Source organism: Pipra filicauda, unplaced genomic scaffold, assembly GCF_003945595.2.
Source record: "Pipra filicauda isolate LSUMZ 115617 unplaced genomic scaffold, ASM394559v2 scaffold474_size475410_pilon, whole genome shotgun sequence".
Lineage (NCBI taxonomy): Eukaryota > Metazoa > Chordata > Aves > Passeriformes > Pipridae > Pipra > Pipra filicauda.
This window is the reverse complement of record NW_024104614.1, coordinates 409,061-428,829: the sequence shown is the minus strand read 5'-3', so window position 1 is coordinate 428,829 and position 19,769 is coordinate 409,061. Positions and strand designations below refer to the sequence as shown.

The window sequence follows — 19,769 nt, the reverse complement described above, 5'->3', positions numbered from 1 at the left end:
GGTATCACCTGCCTCAGCTGAGATTACCTCCCTTCATCTCCCTGATTTTATTCAGGCTTTACTCCTAGTTGCTTCTCCAGGGAAAACACAAGTCAGTGGCTTTTTACCCAGTAGGACAGGGCTGCAGGTCAGCTTTATCCTTTTTTAATATCTGTTCAGTGCTTAACGCTGGTTGGGTTCTGTACAAAGGAGCCTTCAGAGCTGGTCTGACAGGGCAGGCAGGGAGGTGAAATACTGCCTTTGGTCTCCAAGCACCCTTGGGGCTGGTGCAGTTTTCTGGGTTGTTGTAGCACTTGATAAAACTCATCCATCAGGTGCAGATGCTGAATCCAGCCTGGCTCTGCTCGCCTCTGCAGCAGTGGGGGCTCCGAGGACCCAGCCTGCCCGTGCCAAGGCTCACCATCCTGCAGGACAGGCACAGGATTTGAGGGCAGCACTGTCCCATCACTGCCCAGTGCCCAGGAACCAGCCACATCCCCCAGCCTGGGCTCTGGCACAGCTGACTGCACTGAGACCCCCAGAGAACCACAGCACCAGTGTCTCCCAGTGCTCTCCCAGAGACTTTCCCCATGGCCTCAGCAGGTGGGTGTGGGTGGCAGGAGAGGCTGGCCTGCCTGTCACACAGCCACCTGTCACAGCTCATCTCAGCTTCGTTATCGCCCCTGCTTTATTGGAGGCAGAGTAAATTGCTTTTGTCTGAAGCAGGATAATGGCCGGGAGAGAGACTGTGTGGAAATGGCATTTTCATGAGGCTGGTTCCTCCCCAGCAGTGACTTGCATATTTAGCTCAGCCCCTTCACAAGCCCAGGGGCTTCACTGCTGGCACCCTGCTCCTCTGGCTCACCCCATTCCAGCCACTCCCCCTGAGGAGAAGAAGCCAAGAAACCCATGTCCAGCCACCTTCTCCATGCACAAACCTGGATAGGACCATGTGGGACCCCCACACCCGGGGGGCACAGTCCCACACACAGCTCTCAGCACCAGGTGCTGCTGGGCCCCACACATGAACCCAGCAGGGTCCTCTCCTCCAACACCTGCTCCCAAGACTTCATATAAGCTCAGCAAAATTAATCTCTTCTAATAAAACCTGTTATTGTTAAAGCTCACCTCCGGGTTTTACAAATCACTAGACTGTGCAGCAATTTGTTTACTCCCCTTTTGAGATGATTTGCAGCCTCCTGCCCTCCCCAGCTTGTCTCTTGCTCTTCCTGTGGACTGTGTTTTGCTGCACCAGTGACCAATGCCTCCTAATCCCTCTCCTTCCAGCCATCCCATTCCCTGACTGGGAGAAGCCAAGCACAGACCCAACCCCTTGGCTCTGCCAGGGATTGCTATGGCACAGCTACCATTATTGCTCCTGACAAAGTGGAATTTTACACCATCAGTCTCTCACCCTACAGCACCTAAATGTTTTTCTCTTGTGCCCTTTTCTCCCAAGGCCACAGCTCTCCAGGTGGCAAAGGTGCCCGTGGCTCCACAGGCACCAGCCCCCTGTGCCCATTCCTGCCCCTGGCACAGGCTGACACCAGCCAGCTGCTCTTATTCCTTCACAGCACAGTGAGGAGCAAGTAACAAGCTGCAAGGGAGCTGGGGGACTTCAGGCATCTGGGGCCAGGCTGGGCATTGCCAGTGCTGGGAGCTGCTTTCCCACCAGAGAGGCAGAGCCAGGTCCCAGGGGCAGTCAGCACCCTGCTTTGGGAACCCCCGACTGTTAGGCTGAAAACCCAGGCCAGTGTCAAGGATGGCAGCCCACCCAGCCACCCCCAGTTCACAGCAACCCCAGCTCACCTGGGACCTGAACGTATCCTACACCCCTCAGGGCAACCACAGCAGCAACTTCCTCCCAGGCTGGGTAGGAACTCCCAGGCTGCAGCTTTTAAATGCTCCGAGCCTGCAGCTGCAGGTGATCATGTTGGTGCCCGCCCTCATCCCCATCCCCATCCCAGCCCCACCAGCCCCGTTTTAGCCAAGGCAGTGCCAAAGCCGTGTCCCCTTGCCGTGCCACAGACAGAGAGCACAGAGCCAGAGAGGCTTTGTTTAAAGAGCTTTATTAGCTGCAGCAGGTCTGGTGGTGGCAGACTGGGCGGCACGGGCGGGGGGTGGCAGGGCAGCAGTGCCTGGCACCCGGGCAGGGAGGCTCGGGACCCCCTGTCCCTCCCCACAGCTCTGTCCCCAGTGGCATTGGACACCCGAGGGGACACTGGGGACAGGCTCTGCCATTTGCATTGCGACACAGGAGCCCGTGAGCCAGACCCTGGCCAGGGCAACGTGGTGCCCTGGCGTGGGAGGGAGGGATGCTCAGCTGGCAGGAGGGGCCGTGAGCCTCGCCGGCACGGGCAGCGGGATGGGGGGAGAGCGGGCAGGGCTGGCGGATGAGCCCCTCTCCTCCATCAAATGCAAAGGGCAGGAGGAGCGATGGGTGCAAGAGGCCAGCTCCGACAGCACAGCTCCCTGGGCACACACGGAGCACGGGCAGCTGCCTGGCTGAGCGATTCACGAGTGTGCCAGGAGCGTGCCAGGAGTGTGCCATGCCGTCCTTCCTCTGCTGAGCTCAGGCCTTGACGTGCTGGGGGGCTTCGGGGCAGGCAGGGGCGGGGCAGGGCAGGGCGATACACGCGGGCTGTAGGATGGAGGCTGTAACTTAGATAAGCACTGTGGGGCTGGAAGGGAGCAACTAAACAGGGCAACCTACGGGAAAAGGCGGCTGGTTCTGCGAAGCACGAGGGAGGGCAGGGAAGGTACCGTGGGCAGGGGGGTCTCCACTGGGTAGAGAGCTTGGGAGCAGCACAGCCCACGGCACTGCGGTGGCATCAAGCAGCGGGTGCCCGCCCACAGAAGGCCGTGGGGATGAGGACCAACCACGTGCGGGCACACACCTTGGCCCCGGGCACAGTCCCAGCGATGCGCCCCTGGCACGGACACAGTCCTGCTCCCGCACCAAGCCCTGGCACCGCTGCACCACAGGGCTGGGGGGAGAAACCTGCGGCGGCCTGTGGGAGAGGGAGGTGGTGGGGGGTGGTGAACAAGATGGGGTGGTGGGGCCAGTCTCTGGCAGGGGGTGCGGGACCCTCGATGGCTCCGCTGAGTCCAGGGCGGAGGGGGGCTCCGGCGTCCCCCCACACCGCCCGCCTACAGCACACAGGACGTGTCTGCCGAGCGCTTCTTCAGCTCCCTCCCGGCTTTGTGGTGGTGGTGGTGGTGGTGTGAGTGGGCTGAGCCCGGCGCGGCGAGCTCTGCCAGCGGGGCCCCCCGCAGCTCGGTGTCCTGGGGGTGCCCCGGGCCCCCCGCTGCCTCCACCCGCAGGTACGCCTTCACCTTGTGGTGCCGTGCCTTGCCGTCGCTGGAGTCGATCACCCGGCACTCGTACGTCCCCTCGTCCTCCAGCTTCACCCGCGACAGCCGCAGCTTGTGGGAGATGTTGCTGCCGACCACCTTCACCACCTGCAGCAGGGCAGATGGCAGGTCAGGTGGTCCCCAGGACTCCCACTGCCCCCCAGACACCCAGCTCAGTGCCACCTCCGACTGTGTGCCACCATTCCATGCCCCAGGTGCGTTCTGGGGAGGACATGGTGCAGGTGGGCAAAGCAGGGGGTAGGGGGAACCCAGCCCCAGCCCAGGCCTATGGGATGATGGAAGCCCTGGCTCGCACCCGGCCACGCAGGGCTCGGAGATCGATGCGGAACCACGCTGGCTAATTAGCTTTTCTACCAAATTGATTCGCTCTCAGTATTTATCACCCAATGAAATTTAAGACTTACTCACTAGCCATAGCCGTGGCTGCTCTGGGCTGGGTCAATAAATCAGATTTATAACCCGCCCTGAGGCCCCTGGCTCCGTTCCCTATAATCACACTGGATGGCAAAGGCCATTTTTCTACTCGCCGCTGCATTTGTTAGCTGAGGATTTTATGGTGTTTGGAAACGGGGCCAGAGAGAGGCAAAATCTGCCCCAAATGGCAAAGGAGTCAGCATGGGGACCAGGACCCCTCAGTGTCCCCACAGCCACACAACCTGAGGGCAGCCAGCACATGCAGGCACATGCAGACACCTGCTCATACATGAGCACACATGAGCACACACACACTGCTGTGTTTGGCTGCCCTGCACACCATGGGCTGCTGAAAGGCAGCTGGTGCTACAGCTCATGGCCAGAGCCACCCCAAGGGGCATCTCGGGGCTGCTCAGAGCCCATGTGCAGCCAGGAGTCCCAGTCCTGCATCATCAGGACTGGGGATCTGAACAGGACAAGGCAGGGGCAGGAGCTGCCAGGTCCCAGTGAGAGCATGCCCAGATGCTGAGACTGTCATGGGAAAGGAGCTTCAAAAAAATCTCTTTGTTGGGAGAGCCAGAAGTCACTGAAATTAATGGCTGGGAAATTTAGAACTAATAAAATAAAACCCCAATTTGCTGGTGCCGCCAGTGGCCACGGAGCCACTGCCCAACAGGTCACCGAGCCTCAGGAGGGAGGATTTTATGACCATCCATAACTCTTGTGGCTCTGCCAGCACAGACAGAGCAGCAACGGCCCTCACTGACCATGGGAGCAGGGCAGAGCCCCTGGCACAGCCAGGGTGGGCAGATGTGCTGTGCCCAGACCCAGCTCAGCCCTGTGCCGTGCAGGGAAAAAAAATTAACCCAGACCCGTCGTGTTTCCCTTCTCCTCATCCCCACAAAGTGCAGTGGCTCCAGGCAGAGCCAGTGCCTCCAGCACCAGGTGTGTTTGGTGGATAACAAATGGCCAAGGGATTCCTGGCATGGTGGCTCCTGAGTGGGATTTACATCACCCCTCACCGTTTGGTGCTGCTGTTTGTTCCCAGTCACCCGCTGCCATGGCAGTACCACAAGTGCCATCAGAACCACATGTGTTCATTTACCTCCTCCATTCCATAAACACTTCATGATCAAGGACGTTCGAAATAACAACAAACAAAAGAGGTTTGAAGCTCCAGCCTCTCCCTGCTGGCTGGATCTGGAGGAGGCAGCAGAGGCGTTGCACCTCTAGCAGTTCAAAATAAATCCCAGTTACACCCTCACACAGGTCAATTCCATCCCGGCGTGCAATTAACTGCCTAATTATGCTGAGACGAGGGGGAGTGTTTGCCCCAGGATGGCTCCATGCACCTGCCTTTGCCCCTCCTGCCCTGGGAGCAGGGCTGGGGTGGGAAATGGGGAGCAGCACTCTGAGCCTGCAGACAGGGTCTGACAAAGCCTGGCAGAGCCCAGGCTCTGGATGCTCCAGCAGCAGCCCTTGAACTTTGCTGTTTGTGGGGCAGCAAGCCACAGCACTCCAGTAAGGGACAGATCCTTGAGGAACCTGCTGAGGTTTGGATGTGGATTGTGGGTGTGAATTGATCAAAGGGGTCGTTGACCCTGGAGGGGGATTAGTTACCAGCAAGAGAATCACATGCTGATCCCTGCAGATGGGCATTGAGAGGTGATGCCCTCCGTTGGGAAAGGTTCTGGCACTGTATTCCTTGTAAAAGACTCTTGGTCATTTCCAGGTGATGAGGGACTAATCCTGGGCACCTGGACAGCCTCATCCCCCCTTGCTTGCTCAGCGAGGGAAAAATGGAATAGCCAGGAGAGGCTGGCAGGGGAGGGGTGATGGTGGGAAGCACCTTCCGACACTACTCTGTGCCCGTGGCACCCCCAAACAAAAAGCCCCCTGAGACAGGGAGAGCCAGGAGCAGATGCTGGACAGTGGAAGGCCAAGAGTGTTGTATTTAACTGATTAGTGTCTCCTCATTCTGCTCACATGAGCCTAAATGGCTTTGGGATGCTAATCCGCTGAGCCAATTGGATTACTTTATCCCTGGCATTAATGTGTCGCTCAGATACCGGACAGGGCTCAGGGTTCAGGCTGTGCCACTTGGTGCCAGGGAGAGTAGGTCACCCCCAGCACCAAGCCAGGGCAGACCCAGCCCTCCTACCCCGGTGTTCCCAGCCTGTGGCACAGCAGCACTGGTGGGATGAGCAGAACATTCCAGTGAGCCCTCAAGTGCAGCCCCCCAAGAGCCATCACCCAAACTCACGCTGATTTTGGTTGCGTCCTTCCCAGGCTCCTCTGGTGGTGATGATTTCAGCTGTGGGAGGAGCAGCATGGGGAGAGACCAGAAAGGGAAGAGAAATGGTCAGCTCAGCTGGGAGTAGGTAGGAGGCCACCGGACCCCTTCCCACCCCCAGGGTGGCTGCCCCAGGCAAGGAGGAAGAGGGAGAAGGGAGAAGGGGCTGCTCAGCCCCAGCATAGCCAGGCACCCAGGGCAGATGGAGGCACACCAGGCACTTGGGATGGGAGGAACTGGCAGCACTACAGCGGCCAGGGGGCATGGGGTGCTCACCCACAGGTCCCTGGCATCTCAGCTCCATCATCCAGGACGGGGGATGGAGCCCCCATCGCTGTGCCATCACCACTGCAGCAGTGCCCGCCATCCCTGGAACCCTGTCCCCATCACTGCCAGCACCTGCCCCCATTCCTACCAATAATCCCCTTCAGCAGCCACTGGCTGGGCATTCCCAGTGCCCCCACCACCCTTGGCCCCGCCACCCTTGGCTCCTGGCAATGCTTCTCTTGGCAGTGCTGCCCCAAGGCTTCTCAATTAATGGCAACACCAGCAGCAGCTCTGCCAAAGACAGGACAATAAAGGCTCATTAAAATCCCCAAAGCCGCTTCCCATTCTTTGGCCCTTATCTCTGTGTGAACAGAGAGAGAAATAAAGAGACGGCTGTTTGCCGGACCAATACACAGGGAAACAGGGAAAAAAGGGAGGGATGGAGGGTGCAGGGCCAGGAAGGACGAGCAGGTGATGAGGTAGGGGAAGGCACAAGCACAAAAACAAAGATTCTACCTCAGACTGGTCATAGGGACGGGCCAGGCAGACCCTCAGCTGGGAAGGGCAGCCGGGACAGCCCAGCCCCGCGGGCCTCAGAGCATCTCAGTGCAGAGGGATGTTGTGCAGTGCAGGATCCTGCACCAAGGGAACCCCCAGGCTTTCCTCTCAGTGCAGAGAGGGGTGACACCCTGCTCTGCAGGTCCAGTCAGCACTGGGAATGCTGCTGCAGTATGGGGTCCCCCACCAAAACCCAACAGTGGCTGCAAGCAAAGCCCCTTCCCCTGGGTAAAGCAGGGAAGGGCTCTGCCTTTCTGTGCTGCTACAGAGGGGGAGGACGAGGGGCATTACCTGGCTGGAAGCCCACGTCTGTTTGTCTGTCCAGTCCTTGTGGTTGCGGACGTACCACCACTGGATCTCAAGGGAGTAGGAGGGGGAGCCGGTGCCGCGGAAGGAACACGCCATCTCCACGTCCTCGCCCGCCTGCGCCGTCATGTCGTGGGGGGTCTCGGTGAAGAGGGCTGCGGGAGACAGAGCGAGGGCTGCAGGTTCCTGCAGGGGCACACCACCCTCCCGGCAAAGGACAATGCCTCCAGCCATGTGAGCGAGGTCTCCAGGAGTGCCTGCATCCTTCCCCAGCCAAACAGACCTCATCCCCTCAGCGGAGCAGACAGGTCCCTGTCATCTGCAGCTTCCCCTTGCCCACACTGGTGACCCGTCCCCAACCCCAGCAGAACCACCTGGCCCACCCAGCCCCTGGCACGTCCCAAAGAGCAGTGGGAGGAAAGGGAGGAAGCAGGAGCCTGCGGCCCCCCACTCCCACAGCACCCCTGGGGCCTCTGCCCCAGAGTGAGTGCAGGACCCCCTGTGCCTCCAAGGCGTAATAAATAAATGAAGCAAAAATCGCATCTCTCTCAGATCAGGGCACAAATGAAAAACAAATCCTCGGTTAATGCAGCCCCAAACAGGCTCCCACATGCCATATGGTTTGCTTTCCTCACTCAAAACAAATATTGTTCGGAGATGTAATTAGAATTCTTTTCATCTCCTCTGGAGAGATTGTTGTTCCTCCGTACAGACGGCCCCGGCGTGCCGGGCTCCGCCAAACGCTGCTGCCACGTTCTCTGATGGCTCCTGCACGGCACAGCACCGGGACAGGGCTGCCAGCCCCCTGCACGGCACAGCACCGGGACAGGGCTGCCAGCCCCCTGCACGCCCCATCACTGTTGTGGCTGCAGAGGCTGCCCTGTGACTCCCATCCTCACCCGCCACCTCATGCTGCCGGCACTGCCGGCTCACAGCCACTGTGAGGTCCCATCGGTGCCACCAGAGCCCCCTGGGACACACAGCCTGTCGGGAGCAGCGCTCTCACCAGCCCTGATCCCTCTGAAAACCAATTATTATCAGCCCAGACGAAAAGCTAATACCTCTAATATCTCCCTGTCCCTCTGGACGCGTGGAAATCCCATCCACTTATCGCTTTCCTTTAATCCATCTCAGCAGGGAACTGAGGAAAATACCCAACACCAGGGTTTACTGAGGCCGGGTCTCCTGGTGGGGTTCCCAGTGTTGCTCCTACACCCTGTTTGCCCAGGACCCGGCATCAGCAGCCATTTGGGTTCTGTGTCGGTGAGTGGAGGGAGCCACTGCCAAAGGAACAGTTCTGGGGACCAAGGGCTGTGGCAGGAGCAGGAGGGTATCCTTGACACAGGGCAAAGGGTTCCTCTGTGCTCCCACCACGGTGGTGCTGAGGCTGTTGTGTCCAGCTGTTAACCAGCACTCGCCCACCTATTCCCTGGCCACAGCCAGGATCAGGCTCTTTCCCCACAGGATTCCTGCTGGAAGAAGTGAAGGCCAAAGGCAGTGGGTCCAGCAGAGGCTGTGCCAGCCCTCTTGGTCCAACAGCTCCAGCAGTGGAGAGGCAGAGTGATGACCTGAGGGCTCCAGCCAGGTCCGAATTTTTCTAAACACAAATAAAATCTGCTCCCACAGACAGGAATTCAGCAGGGGAGTGGAGAAAAGGTTGGATTGAATCAAGCACATTCTTTCTTTCCGATTTTAGTTGGGAAGCATATGTATTAATTAACCCCAGGGCTCAGCCACCTTCAAGTGCGTCCAGAGGAGGGCAGGTCCCATGGATGGATGACCAGGGTCATCACCTTTGCTGGGGACAGATGTCTCTCAGATGTGTCCTACAGCGGCATCGTGTGCCCTTCCCAGTGGATGCCATGGACCTCAGATGCCTGGACAGAGGTGATGGGATGAGGACAGGACTTGATGCACTGCTCAGCCCCAGCTCTGCACTTCCATGAGGACATGGGCAGAGGGGATCAGGCTCCCACCAGGCAGCCCCCAGCCATGAGTAGGCCCATGGCTGGGCGTGGCCCCTGCACCACAGCAGCCAAGCTGCCTGGACCCTGCTCCCACCAGCACCGGACAAATCACCAACGCTGGCCAGTGCCTCAGCCCCTCCACCACCCCGGCCCCCTGCCCACCCAGGCCCCTCTGCCACACAGCACAATCCCTCTCCTCCCACTGACATTGTTGCAGTGTCCCGGTGGCGGGAGGGAGGGGGCCGTTGGGGGCCGTTGCTCCGCGTGCTTTATGGCCTGCTACCTGTCATAAACTGAGCACACCAGGATCGATAAATCTTCCAGGAAACAAAAATCAGGGGAAATAAAATGAACTCAATGGGGAAACACAGATAAACGGAATTGAAAACGCCTGCTGGGACAGCTTGGTGCTCTCATAAACTGGAGACAGACAGGCTGTGTGCTCCCTCCCTGCGGCGGCACCATCCCTCACCGCGGCCCTGCTCCACACGGAGCGGGTCTGTGGGCAGCGGGGATGGGGCAGCCCCCACCTGCCCTCTGCTGGGGCAAGGGCAGGTCGTGCATCGCCCCAAGTACCTGGAAATGACCCACAGACCCCAGTTCCCATGGCCCCCCACCATAGCCCCCACAAGGTACCAAAGACACCCACAACTGGAGCAGCACCGTGGGCACGCACTCGGGCTAATGTTTGTGCAAACATGTATTGGAGGGCAATTAAATATGCATTGGACGTTTGCAAATGCCTGTTAATCACCCGGTCAGCATAGGCATCTGGTCTGGGAGGGATTTTTCCCCTAAGCCATGGCAGCACCAGATAGTTGGAAGCCTCTTTCTCTGCCCAACAGAGCTGGAGCCCCTCACCAGAGCCACAGCTGGGCTGGTAGGGTGGCACATGCTGGGCAAACAGTGGGGCTGGGGTCTTGCTCTGTCCCATGCTGGGCACAGAGGCTGGAGGAGCTGAGGAGCCCCTCTGCACCCACTGGCATGTCCATCCAAACCCTGCCCTGCATGCCTGGCACAGGGCCGGCTCTGACCTGCTCAGTTTGAGCTGCACCACTGCAGGAAAAACAAACGTGCCCGACAGCATCCACCACTGCTGGCACCCTCCCCAGGCACCCACAACCCCTCCAGCACCTTCCCCTCCCCAGGCATCCCTGACCCGTGTGGCTGATGGAGCGACAGCCCCGGCTGCAGCAGCACCGTGTCCCGCTGGCAGCAAAGGCACCCGAGGCACATCCTGGCACACGCACTGAGCAGGGACCCAGAAGGGGACGAATCCTCTTGGGTGCCACAGGACCCCCCACCCATTGTTGTGGGCTGCCTGAGCAGGACACACCCCGGGACATCGGAAGGCACAGAAGGCACCCTCCGGATGGATCCAGGAGCAGAGGCCTGGGTGCTACCCCAGTGCACTGGCCATGTGACCCACACTGTCCCCACCGCGGGGACACCGGGGCTGCTGCGCAAGTCGAGCTAGAGCCTCCCTCCCCTTCCCACCACCGCTAACAGCTGTGGATGCCTCTCCTCCTGACAAGCCTGCGAGCAGGGATGCTGACCCCAGGGCACCGAAAACACATCACGGTGCAAACCGCTGCATAAACACGGCGTGACGGCGGCACTGGTGAGAGGGGGCAGGTGGCGCTGGCTCCGGCCGCTGAGCCGGGCAGAGGGCTTGGGCAGCGAGCGCAGCTCCCCTCCAGAACCATCTCCCTTCCCACAAGACACGTCAGGCTGGAGTGTTGTGGCCGTGGCTGAGGCCGGGAGGCTCCCGCCACACGCTGGGGGATGGCAGTGCCATTGCTCTGCCCCTACTTACTGTCACATTAGCAGCAGAAGGAGCTCAAATTTGCAGCATGAATTAAAAACAAAAAAATATCCAGCTAATTCAGTGAGACTGTGATCAGGCCAGCACTCACCTCACCGGGAAGATGGAATTAACCTTGAAACCTGCAGGTATTTTCAGCAGTGCCCCATCGTGTCTGGATGCTCCAGCTCCTGCCCCCAGTACGTCCTGCTGCCCTAACGTTTAACTGCTGCAGGGAGAGATGTCAGTGGTGAGTCCCCCCCAGCCAGGCCCCGGGTACACAAAGCTTTACCCAGGCAAGGGGACTCACTGCTCCTGGGGAGTCGCAGTTCTCAGACAATTCCCTCCCAAGGGGCACAAGGAAGAGCTGTTATTTGATAGCATAAGTACTAAAGCCCTAAAATGGCCTTTTTTTGATAGCTCCCAGTGGGACCCCAGCAGCATGTGCAGCCATCCTGCAGCCACCACTCGCTCTGGTGCTGCTCTCTGCCAGCGGATGGTTCCCAGCAGGCAGGAGCTGGGATGGGGCAGACAGGAGCTTTGTTCTGCTCAAGATCAGCCCCCTGGTGTCACACCCAGCACCCAAAACATGAGCCACCGGCTCTGGCAGCCACTGCTGAGAGCTGCCCACACCACACACAGTGCTGATACCATCCCACAGAGCCGGCAGCGCCCGGTGCTCACGGACACGGTCCCCTCCTGCCCAGCTCTGCCGGATCCATCACTGGTGGGCTCATCCCAGTCCAGCTCCAAATGGAGCACACGCTACAAGGCAACAATTCACCCAACACAACCGAGCTCAGCTGACATCCCTGGTGCCCAGTTGGGCACCCATTGCAGATAGAGCTGTAGGGAGTGGGCAGCCAGGCGGGAAAGAAGCCTGCAGGAGGGGAAGTGGCCATGGAGAAAAGGAGCTCAGAGAGAGCCAGAGCCATCAGCAATGGGGCCAGGAAGGGCTGTCTGTCCCGAGGCTCATGTGTCCCACTTGGACAGTGAACCAAAATACCAGAGGAGCTATGAAGGGGAGAGCACTCACCAGGTCCCCGCCTGGGTGCCTGCCCGGCCTCTGATGAAGAGGGGAGCAGTGGAGATCATCCAGCTCCCTGGCCCCCTCCAGGTCCTTGCTCCAGCCCTGCCGTGCTGCCCACGGCTCCCAGACCATGCACAGCTGTGCCAGCTGCTGGTTTGATTCCCACCTCGCTCACGGGGAACGTTATGATTAAAATTAGCTGTCACTGTCCTAACGTAATAATTCCCAGTGTCTGGCCCGTCGTCTGTCAGCCGCTTCAAGGGAAGAGAAAGCCCAGACGTTTGATGAGGAGAGGTGTCAGATGTAATTGCGTTGAATGACTGCACGAACAGCAGCAGGAAAAACACATCGGGTGGAGAATTCCCATCAGGAAGTGTGAAAAAATCCGGCAGAATGCAAAGTGTTTATGAAAGTAATTGATAGAATAATCACCGGGGTGTGCGGGAACGGAGCAGGGCAGCGCCCTGGGGAGCCGGGGCCCCGCTCCCTCCAGCCTCCAGCCGCGGCTCTGCTGACGGTGAGGAGGTACCGCCTGCGCACGATGCCGGGAAGGAGACGGGCTTGTCCTCCTCACCGCACCTCTCCCCTGCCCCGCTCCGGAGCCAGCAGGCTGGGAAGGCGGCTGGAGCTTCCCAGCCAGCGCGTGTGAAAGCCGATGGCAGCAGCCCAGCGTGCACAGGCTGCAATGGGGGGCATGAATAATTGAAGGCGCCAGCCTGAGGAGAGGAGAGAGAGGGGAGAGGCAGCGCTGTGGGTAGGGGAGGGATGGCGGGAGGGATCCTGCGGCTCAGGCGCTCTCCCAGGGCAGATGGAGCCCATCCTGGCTCTATCCTTGCCCAAGGCAGAGCCTTTGCTGTGCGGGCAGGGAGAGGACTTTACCTGACTGTGACTTTTCCCTCCCCACAGCCCTGGCTGCCCTGCGAGCAGAGCCTCGCTGACCACTGTGGGGTGGCAGGATGGGGGAGCCGCCCGTGCCCCGGGAGTGCTCACGGTCACTCGGCCATGCCTGCGGAGCACATGCTGCTCCCCGTCAATTCCCTCGCTGTGAACAAGTTAAAAGGAAGAGCGAAGCCACTCCCGGGCTGTGCCAGAGCCTCGCGACGCTGTGGAGGCTCCTCCAGGCCGCCAGCCCCGGGCAGAGACGGCAGCGAGCTCCGGGCACTGCCTGCTGCGGGCAAAGCCTGGCAGGACCTGCCCGAGCCCACCAGCCACAGCCGAATCCATCCCACCGGCCCTGCCTCCTCTCCCGCTCCACATCCCCGACCTGCCGGACTCTTCACGGTGCGGAGGGAAAGCTGTAGCAGCCTGTAATGAAATGATCAATCTCCGATCTGCTAAACAGCGATTTATACAGGTTTTCAGCACACACGGCTTTTATCAAATTGGTATTCACCTACTGAACACAAATGGCTTATTATACATGACCCACTTATTCACTGCTTTTCAGTATCGTTAATAAAGGTTTCTGTTGTGATTAAGTGAGTTGCTGCAGAACTGCTCGAGTAGCAAGCTGTAATGTGGCTCCAAAGTGCACTCACCCTCCCAGAATATTTCTTTTCCTTGGCTCCCTGCTCCCTTGCAGCGACCATTTCACTATTTATTTGCCTACTGCTGAATTTCTGAGGGGAGCAGCGGTGGCTAATGGAGGCTCTTCACCCACCTCTCCTTCTGGCATGCCAGGCTGGCAGGTCTGGAAACTCCTGCAATGATCCCCCCACAATGCAGAGGCTGATCACCCCTTCCCTGGGCAGGCAGGTACCTGCTGGCCCACACACTGCACTGCCGAGGGACATCGCAAACGGCGGGACACCTCACACCTTCCCCTCTGGCACGGCCCGTGGCGTTGCGAGCCTGGAGGCTCCTTGGGGCAGAGAGTGGATCCCTCTGCATGCCGGAGCTCCGGAGCTGGGCGAGGGGAAGAGCTGGGACCCCGAGCACCCAGCACGCTCCCGTGGTCACTCCTCGGGCTCATATTTCACCCTGCTCGTGTCACCCCAACTGAGAGCGAGGAAGGTCTCGGCAGCCTTCTCCGAGGGGGCTCTGTCCCCTGTCCCCTTCTCGGCACCCACAGGGAAACTGCCCCCACGCCAGGACAGGTTCGTCACTGGAGAGTGCAGGATGCAGAACAGGTTCTCCTTCCCCAGCGCCGGTGGGTCCGAGCGGACCCGGCAGCACCGACTCGCGGAGCCACCGCGCACCGGAGCGGGCGGAGGAGCGGGAGGCGGCGGAGCAGCCCCGGTGCCGGGGCGTGGGGCACCGCACGGCGGGGCGGGCGGCGGCAGCGGGCGGCGCACCGGGAGGCACCGGGAGGCACACGGACACGGGGTGCAGACGGCAGCCGGCACCGGGAGGCTCACGGACACGGGGTGCGGGCGGTGGCGGCACCGGGAGGCTCACGGACACGGGAGGCGGGTGGCGGCGGGCACCGGGACGCACCGCGCAGAGCCCCCGACTCGTCAGCGAAGCGGCGGAGGCAGAGGCCGCCCCCCGGGCCCCGGGGACGGGAGCGGCGAAGCCCAGCCTCGGCTCGCCCCGGCCGCCCTCCGCTCCTCGGCGCCGCCGGCGCGACGGACCGCGACGCGGGGCTGCCCGCGGCGGCGGAGCCCGACCGGGACCCCCGACCCCCCGCACCCGTCCCGCTGCCCGGGCAGGGACCGCCCCGACCCGCCGCCAGCCCCGCGGGGCACCGAGCCCCGGGAGCGCCCCCCACGCAGCCGCCCCCCGCCCGAGCCCCGGCCGCCGCCGCCGCCTCACCGCTGCCCGTCGCCGGGGCGTCCCACGGGGGGTGCCGGGAGGCGGCGCCGATCTGCAGGTAGAGCCCCAGGTAGTGGAAAATCCCCAGGGCCAGGGCCAGGGCGCCCATCTTGCCGCGGGCGCGTCCGTCCCGGGGGCGGCGGCGCCGCCGGGCCGAGCCCTGTCCCCGGGGCTGCGCCGCGGTCCCGGCGCCGCCGCGCTGCGGAGCTCTTCCCTCGCGCGGAGGGCGCCGCGCGCCGAGGCGGTGCCGCGGCTCGCCCGGAGCCTCCCCCGCCCGGCGGAGGGATCCCGGCCCGCGCGCACCCCCCAAGTTTTTTTCCCACGGTTCATTCTTAAACTGCGCGGGGCGGGGCCGCGCCCGCCGCGCCCACGCGGGACCCCCCGGACCCCCGCACTGCCCCCCCCGGGACCCCCGGCACCGCTGCGACCTCCCCAGCCCGCCCCGCCAGGAACCCCCAGCACCGCCGGGACCCTCCGCACCGCCCCGCAGGGACCACCGGCAGCGCCGGCACTCCCCGGCACCGCGGCACCCGCGGGTCCCACCCGGGGAAGGGTGTTTCCCCGCGACCCCCGGCGGCCGTGGGTACGCTCCCCGCAGGGCGAGACCCCGGACACCGCCGGTCTCGGCGGGAGCGGCTTCAGCACCCGGGACAGCGCCCGGCGTTGCACGGGGCTCCGCCCGACCAGCCCGATACGGCACAGCCCGGTGTGGTACGGCCCGGTACAGCCCAGCTCGGTACGGTCCAGCACATCTCGGCACGGCCCCAGCGTCTGCAGACGCAGTGCCGGGGGTGCGGTGCCCGGCGGGTTCGGTGCCCGGGGCTCCGGCTGCACTGACTGTGGCCGGGGCCCGTCTGGGGGTGGTTTGAGGGGCCTTTAAACGTTAAGGAAAGAGCAAGAGCACACGTCCCCACGTGTATCCCGATTCCTGCCCCAGACCGTGTAAGATTTGTCTCGAAATGAAAACCCTGGGGCCGGGGTGGGTGCAGGCTCACACACAGTACAGCGTGGCCGGTGGCAGCAGCCAGGTAGGGATCCCCCACTCCAGAGAGGGCTGGAACAACCACCCTGCTCCTGGCATGAGCAGCATTTCAAGGAATGGGCAAGATTCCAATCTCCCTTTGGCTCCACAAATCTCGAGGCCAAACCCCCTAACAGCACCAGCCTCTGAACCTTGCAGTGGCTCACAGCCACAGCACTGGCACCTGTGCAGCTCACACACCTCTTCTGAACAGCCTTAAAATGCCCTGAGGGACCCGGTGGTGCCACTTCCCTCCCCTACACACCGGCCCCAGCACTGGGGGAGGCACAGGGCAGACATCACTCACACAAGAGTATCTGTGCATGCCAAAGCAATATGAAGGATATTTGCTAAACAGTAAAAATCAGATTCTTTCAGGTGTTTTCTGCCACGAGATGACAGATGTTTGCTACAAAGAGATTCTTTAAATTGGATTTGAAAATACTGACTGTATTTCCTTGCCCTTCCCTCGGCAGGGCTCTGGCAGAAGGAGTGGGGGTGTTCTTCCCATTCCCCCCAGCAAGGCAGGTCCCTGGGCAGGAGCTGAGCTGCCTGGTACCAGTGTTACTAATCAATATTTTAAAAAAAAGTTGTACCCGCTGCAGCATTTGCCGCATGTCAGAATAAAGCCCAGCTCAGAGCAGAGCATTGATCTCTGCCCAAGTTCATTACTCCCTCTGGAGTTAAAAGCTGAGGGAAGGAGGGAAGTGGCAGTGACAGACAAATGGGCGCCATGGCCATGACTGGATTTGGAGGGTCCTGTACCAGTTGGATTCAGAGGATCCGGACCAGTTGGGTTCAGAGGGTCCCGCTCTGGGCCGGTGACAGCAGCAGTGGCAAAGGGCTCCAAACTTCCTGAGGGAAAGCTGCCTGGAGCTGCTGAGCAAACAGGGCTGCCTCGGGAAGCGACTCTGGGCTTGATCCTGACAAAGCAAAAGCATCAGATCCCCCAGGGGCTTGCGTGGAGGCAGAACCCCTGCACCAAAATAGAGGGATCATGTTCCAAAAGACAGGGCTCATGCACAGAGTCAAATGCCACAGGAGAAGCAGAAAGGCCAAGCGCTCGTGTGCCCCACATTTTGGGCGACTGGTCCAGTCTCGTGGCTGATGCCTGGTCTGGGGACCATCCTCTGCCACAGGCCAGCGAGGGGACACAAACAAGCCTGCACTGAAACAGCAGCTACAAACTGTGCCCCCTAGACCTGGCACCCCACTTTGCAAAGCATCCCACAGGCATAGCCAGAGCAGAAGCTGGAGGCATCACCCAGTGGGGATGGTACATCCCGGGCATGGGCAGGGGTCCCCTGCCCCAGCCCAGCTCCTGCACCCCCAATACAAGGGTGGCACAGCCCCCACTTGGGAGCCGAGGCTGTGCAGCTGCACCTCGAGGGCTGAAACCTGCACGGGCACCATCAGAGACATTTAAATCATACCAGGAGGAAGCAAAGAGCATAAATTCCTCCTGGAGCCGGGAACACCTCTAGAGGCAGAGCCTGAATTAAGCCCCATTTCCAGCTGATTTTCTGCCACCGCAGAGGATGACAAACGGGCACTGGGGCTGTGCAGGGCCCGGTGGATGGGGAAGAGTTGGTGCCTGCACGTCTCAAGCGCGCCGTGGAAGGTTTGTTTCATTTTCCTCCTCAATTTTAATCTACCAGTGAAGAGGCCCCGGGCAGATGCTGCCTGAGGGTGCAGCCACGCAGCCCCAGTGAACCTGGTGAGTCTGACAGGGATATGGGGGGAGGCTGCTCGCACACAGCAGCGGGAACACAGCCAGCAGCTCCTGGAGCAGAGATGTGGCACCCACTGTGTAACGAGGTCCCTTATCTGCACACTTGCTATTGCTTTGAACAGCCAGCACCTCCCTCACAGGGCTCCTGTTCCAGCAGAACAGGCCCAGGGACTCACTCTCGAGGATGAAACGCTCCTTATCTCTGCCAGCGCCAGGTTCCTGCCCAGCACTCAGCTCTGCTCAGGGGGGCACTTCCCAGATGAGGGAATCCAGTGGCTGATTCCATGCTGTGGCACCACAAAGATCCCAGTGGGATCTGTTTGTGGGGCTGTTGGGAGGATCTGCTCACTGGGGCACAGGGACCATCCCCCATGGACATGGTCCCAGCCTGGCACTGCCCAAGGACACCCAGAATGAAAGCAAGAGGGTTGGTCCCTTAACCCTGGCTCCCAAGGGCTGCTCATGCTCTTTCTGATGTCACACCTCAGCAGCAAGAGCTGCCCAGCAACTGGAAGGAAAAAAACCCAAACCAAAACCCCAGAGCTGCTGAAGCACTGGGGGCTGCCTCGTACATTATTTTGAAATTCACCTCTTTAAGGGTTCATGTGGGGGCAACCCGAGGCTCAGCACTGAGCTCTCCTGAGGTCCAGGAACCAACACTCAAATCTGCTTCTGCCTGGGAGAGTGAATTGGGTTGTTCATCTCTCTGACGGGCAGAATAAACACCCTCCATATTGATACCGAGCTCATTTCTGATACTTGTTTAGGGACTTGACAATTCCTGTATAAAAGGATTTCCTTCCACAGCCGAAGTTTGACATTCCTGCGTTATTAGATTATTTGCAAAGGTCTGCGTGCGCTGCAGGAAAACAATGCTCCCGCCAGGCAACATTACAGCCTGCTCCTCCACAAATCATCCCGGCGCAGCCAGCCACGGAGGCAGAGCCTGTCTGGATCCCCCGGTGCAGGAAGCAGCTGGGGAGGCTGCGGGCAGGAACTCAGGTGAGAAATTCACCCCCCAACCCACTCCACGGGAGCCAAAACAGCATCAAAAAATAAAGAGACCGAGCAGGAGAGTGTTTTGGGGAGAGGGAACAGTGCTCCAGACACACGAGGACCACCACGGGCTCCCTGTGTCACTGCCAGCACAGCCCTTCCCAGCCCGACCTGGCTGGGAGAGGAGTGGGAGCATCCCTGGGGCAGGGACATGCAGCGTCTGCACCCCCCTGCTTGGTTTGGAGGGGTCACAGCCCTGCACCCCAGCACCCATCCCAGGGAGCCCCAGGGGTCCCAGCACAATGTGGGGAAGGCAGCAGGAACCCCTACAGCACGTGGAGGCTTTGGGAGTCAAAGGCTCCTGTGCCCAGAGCAGCCCCCACACAGGGAAGTCTCTAAAGCATAAAATTCAGAGGAAAATGACTTGAAAAGAATTATTTCTTCAGAGAACAACTCAAGCCCGTTTCCAGACCATTAACTCCTTCCTCTGCAGAACCCACTGCCAGGTTCCCGATGGAGAGGAGCACCATCACAGGTGTCCATCACTGTGGAACAGTTCCCTCTTTCCAAACCATTAAGCACCAAAAAAAATTAAATGTAAAAAACTATCAAACGTCCAAACCAACCAGCCTTTCCCCCTCCAGAAGATTTCCTGCCCCAGGAGAAAAGCTTTCCCCGAGAGCCAGGCCTTAAAGGAAAAAAATATTAAAAAAAAAAAAAAAAGAAAAAATCAATAGTGTAAGTGACTTATTTCGCTGCTGATGGGTTGTTGCCAGCACTGACAGCCTCTCGCTGTATTTAGCGCAGCCTCGGTCCCTCCACTGGGATATCAGGAGATGTTCCTCAGCCATGATTTACACTCATTTTTCCCCGTTTAGGGAGGCTCAGTCGGGAGCGGAGCTGAAGATGGATTTGGACACACAGTGAGGGTGGTGCCTGTCTCCCATGGCCAGGGGGAAGTGCCATCAGCTCCTGCTGTTCCCAGCAGGAGGAAAACAGCACTCCTACCCCTGGGATCAACACCCTCCCAATGCCAGCACTGGGGCTCACACCCCATCACCCACCCTGGGACTGGATCCACCATCCCTCTCGCTCCCCCTTCCCACAGTGGATCCCCCAGGACTCGCCCCAGCCGATCCCAGCCCGGCCTCAGTCCGACCAAACCCCAAACTCCATCTGCATGGAGGAGAGGAAGCCAATGGCCCCACAGACAGTGGACAGCATCTCCTCCCTCCCTTGCTGCTTTCCTGCTTTTAAATCCTGTGCCTGTGCT

General features: G+C 60.3%; 1 protein-coding gene across 1 annotated transcript; it reads right to left on the bottom strand.

Moving 5' to 3' along the window:
• Nucleotides 1-2,032: 2,032 nt before the first annotated feature.
• VSTM2L (V-set and transmembrane domain containing 2 like) lies at nt 2,033-14,953 on the bottom strand. The gene is made up of 4 exons (XM_027745954.2): nt 14,748-14,953; nt 7,178-7,347; nt 6,032-6,082; nt 2,033-3,441 (listed from the first exon to the last, which is right to left on the bottom strand). The coding sequence occupies exons 1-4, from the start codon at nt 14,854-14,856 to the stop codon at nt 3,130-3,132; spliced, it is 642 nt and encodes a 213-aa protein (XP_027601755.1). The 5' UTR covers nt 14,857-14,953; the 3' UTR covers nt 2,033-3,129.
• Between the last annotated feature and the right edge of the window lie 4,816 nt (nt 14,954-19,769).

Coding starts and splice junctions, on each gene's coding strand:
- VSTM2L (XM_027745954.2), bottom strand. CDS start 14,856: ATGGGCGCCCTGGCCCTGGCCCTGGGGATTTTCCACTACCTGGGGCTC. Junction 7,348..14,747: donor CGCCCCGGCGACGGGCAGCG/GTGAGGCGGCGG, acceptor TGTCTCCCGCAG/CCCTCTTCACCGAGACCCCC. Junction 3,442..6,031: donor AGGACGCAACCAAAATCAGC/GTGAGTTTGGGT, acceptor GCCCTGCTGCAG/GTGGTGAAGGTGGTCGGCAG.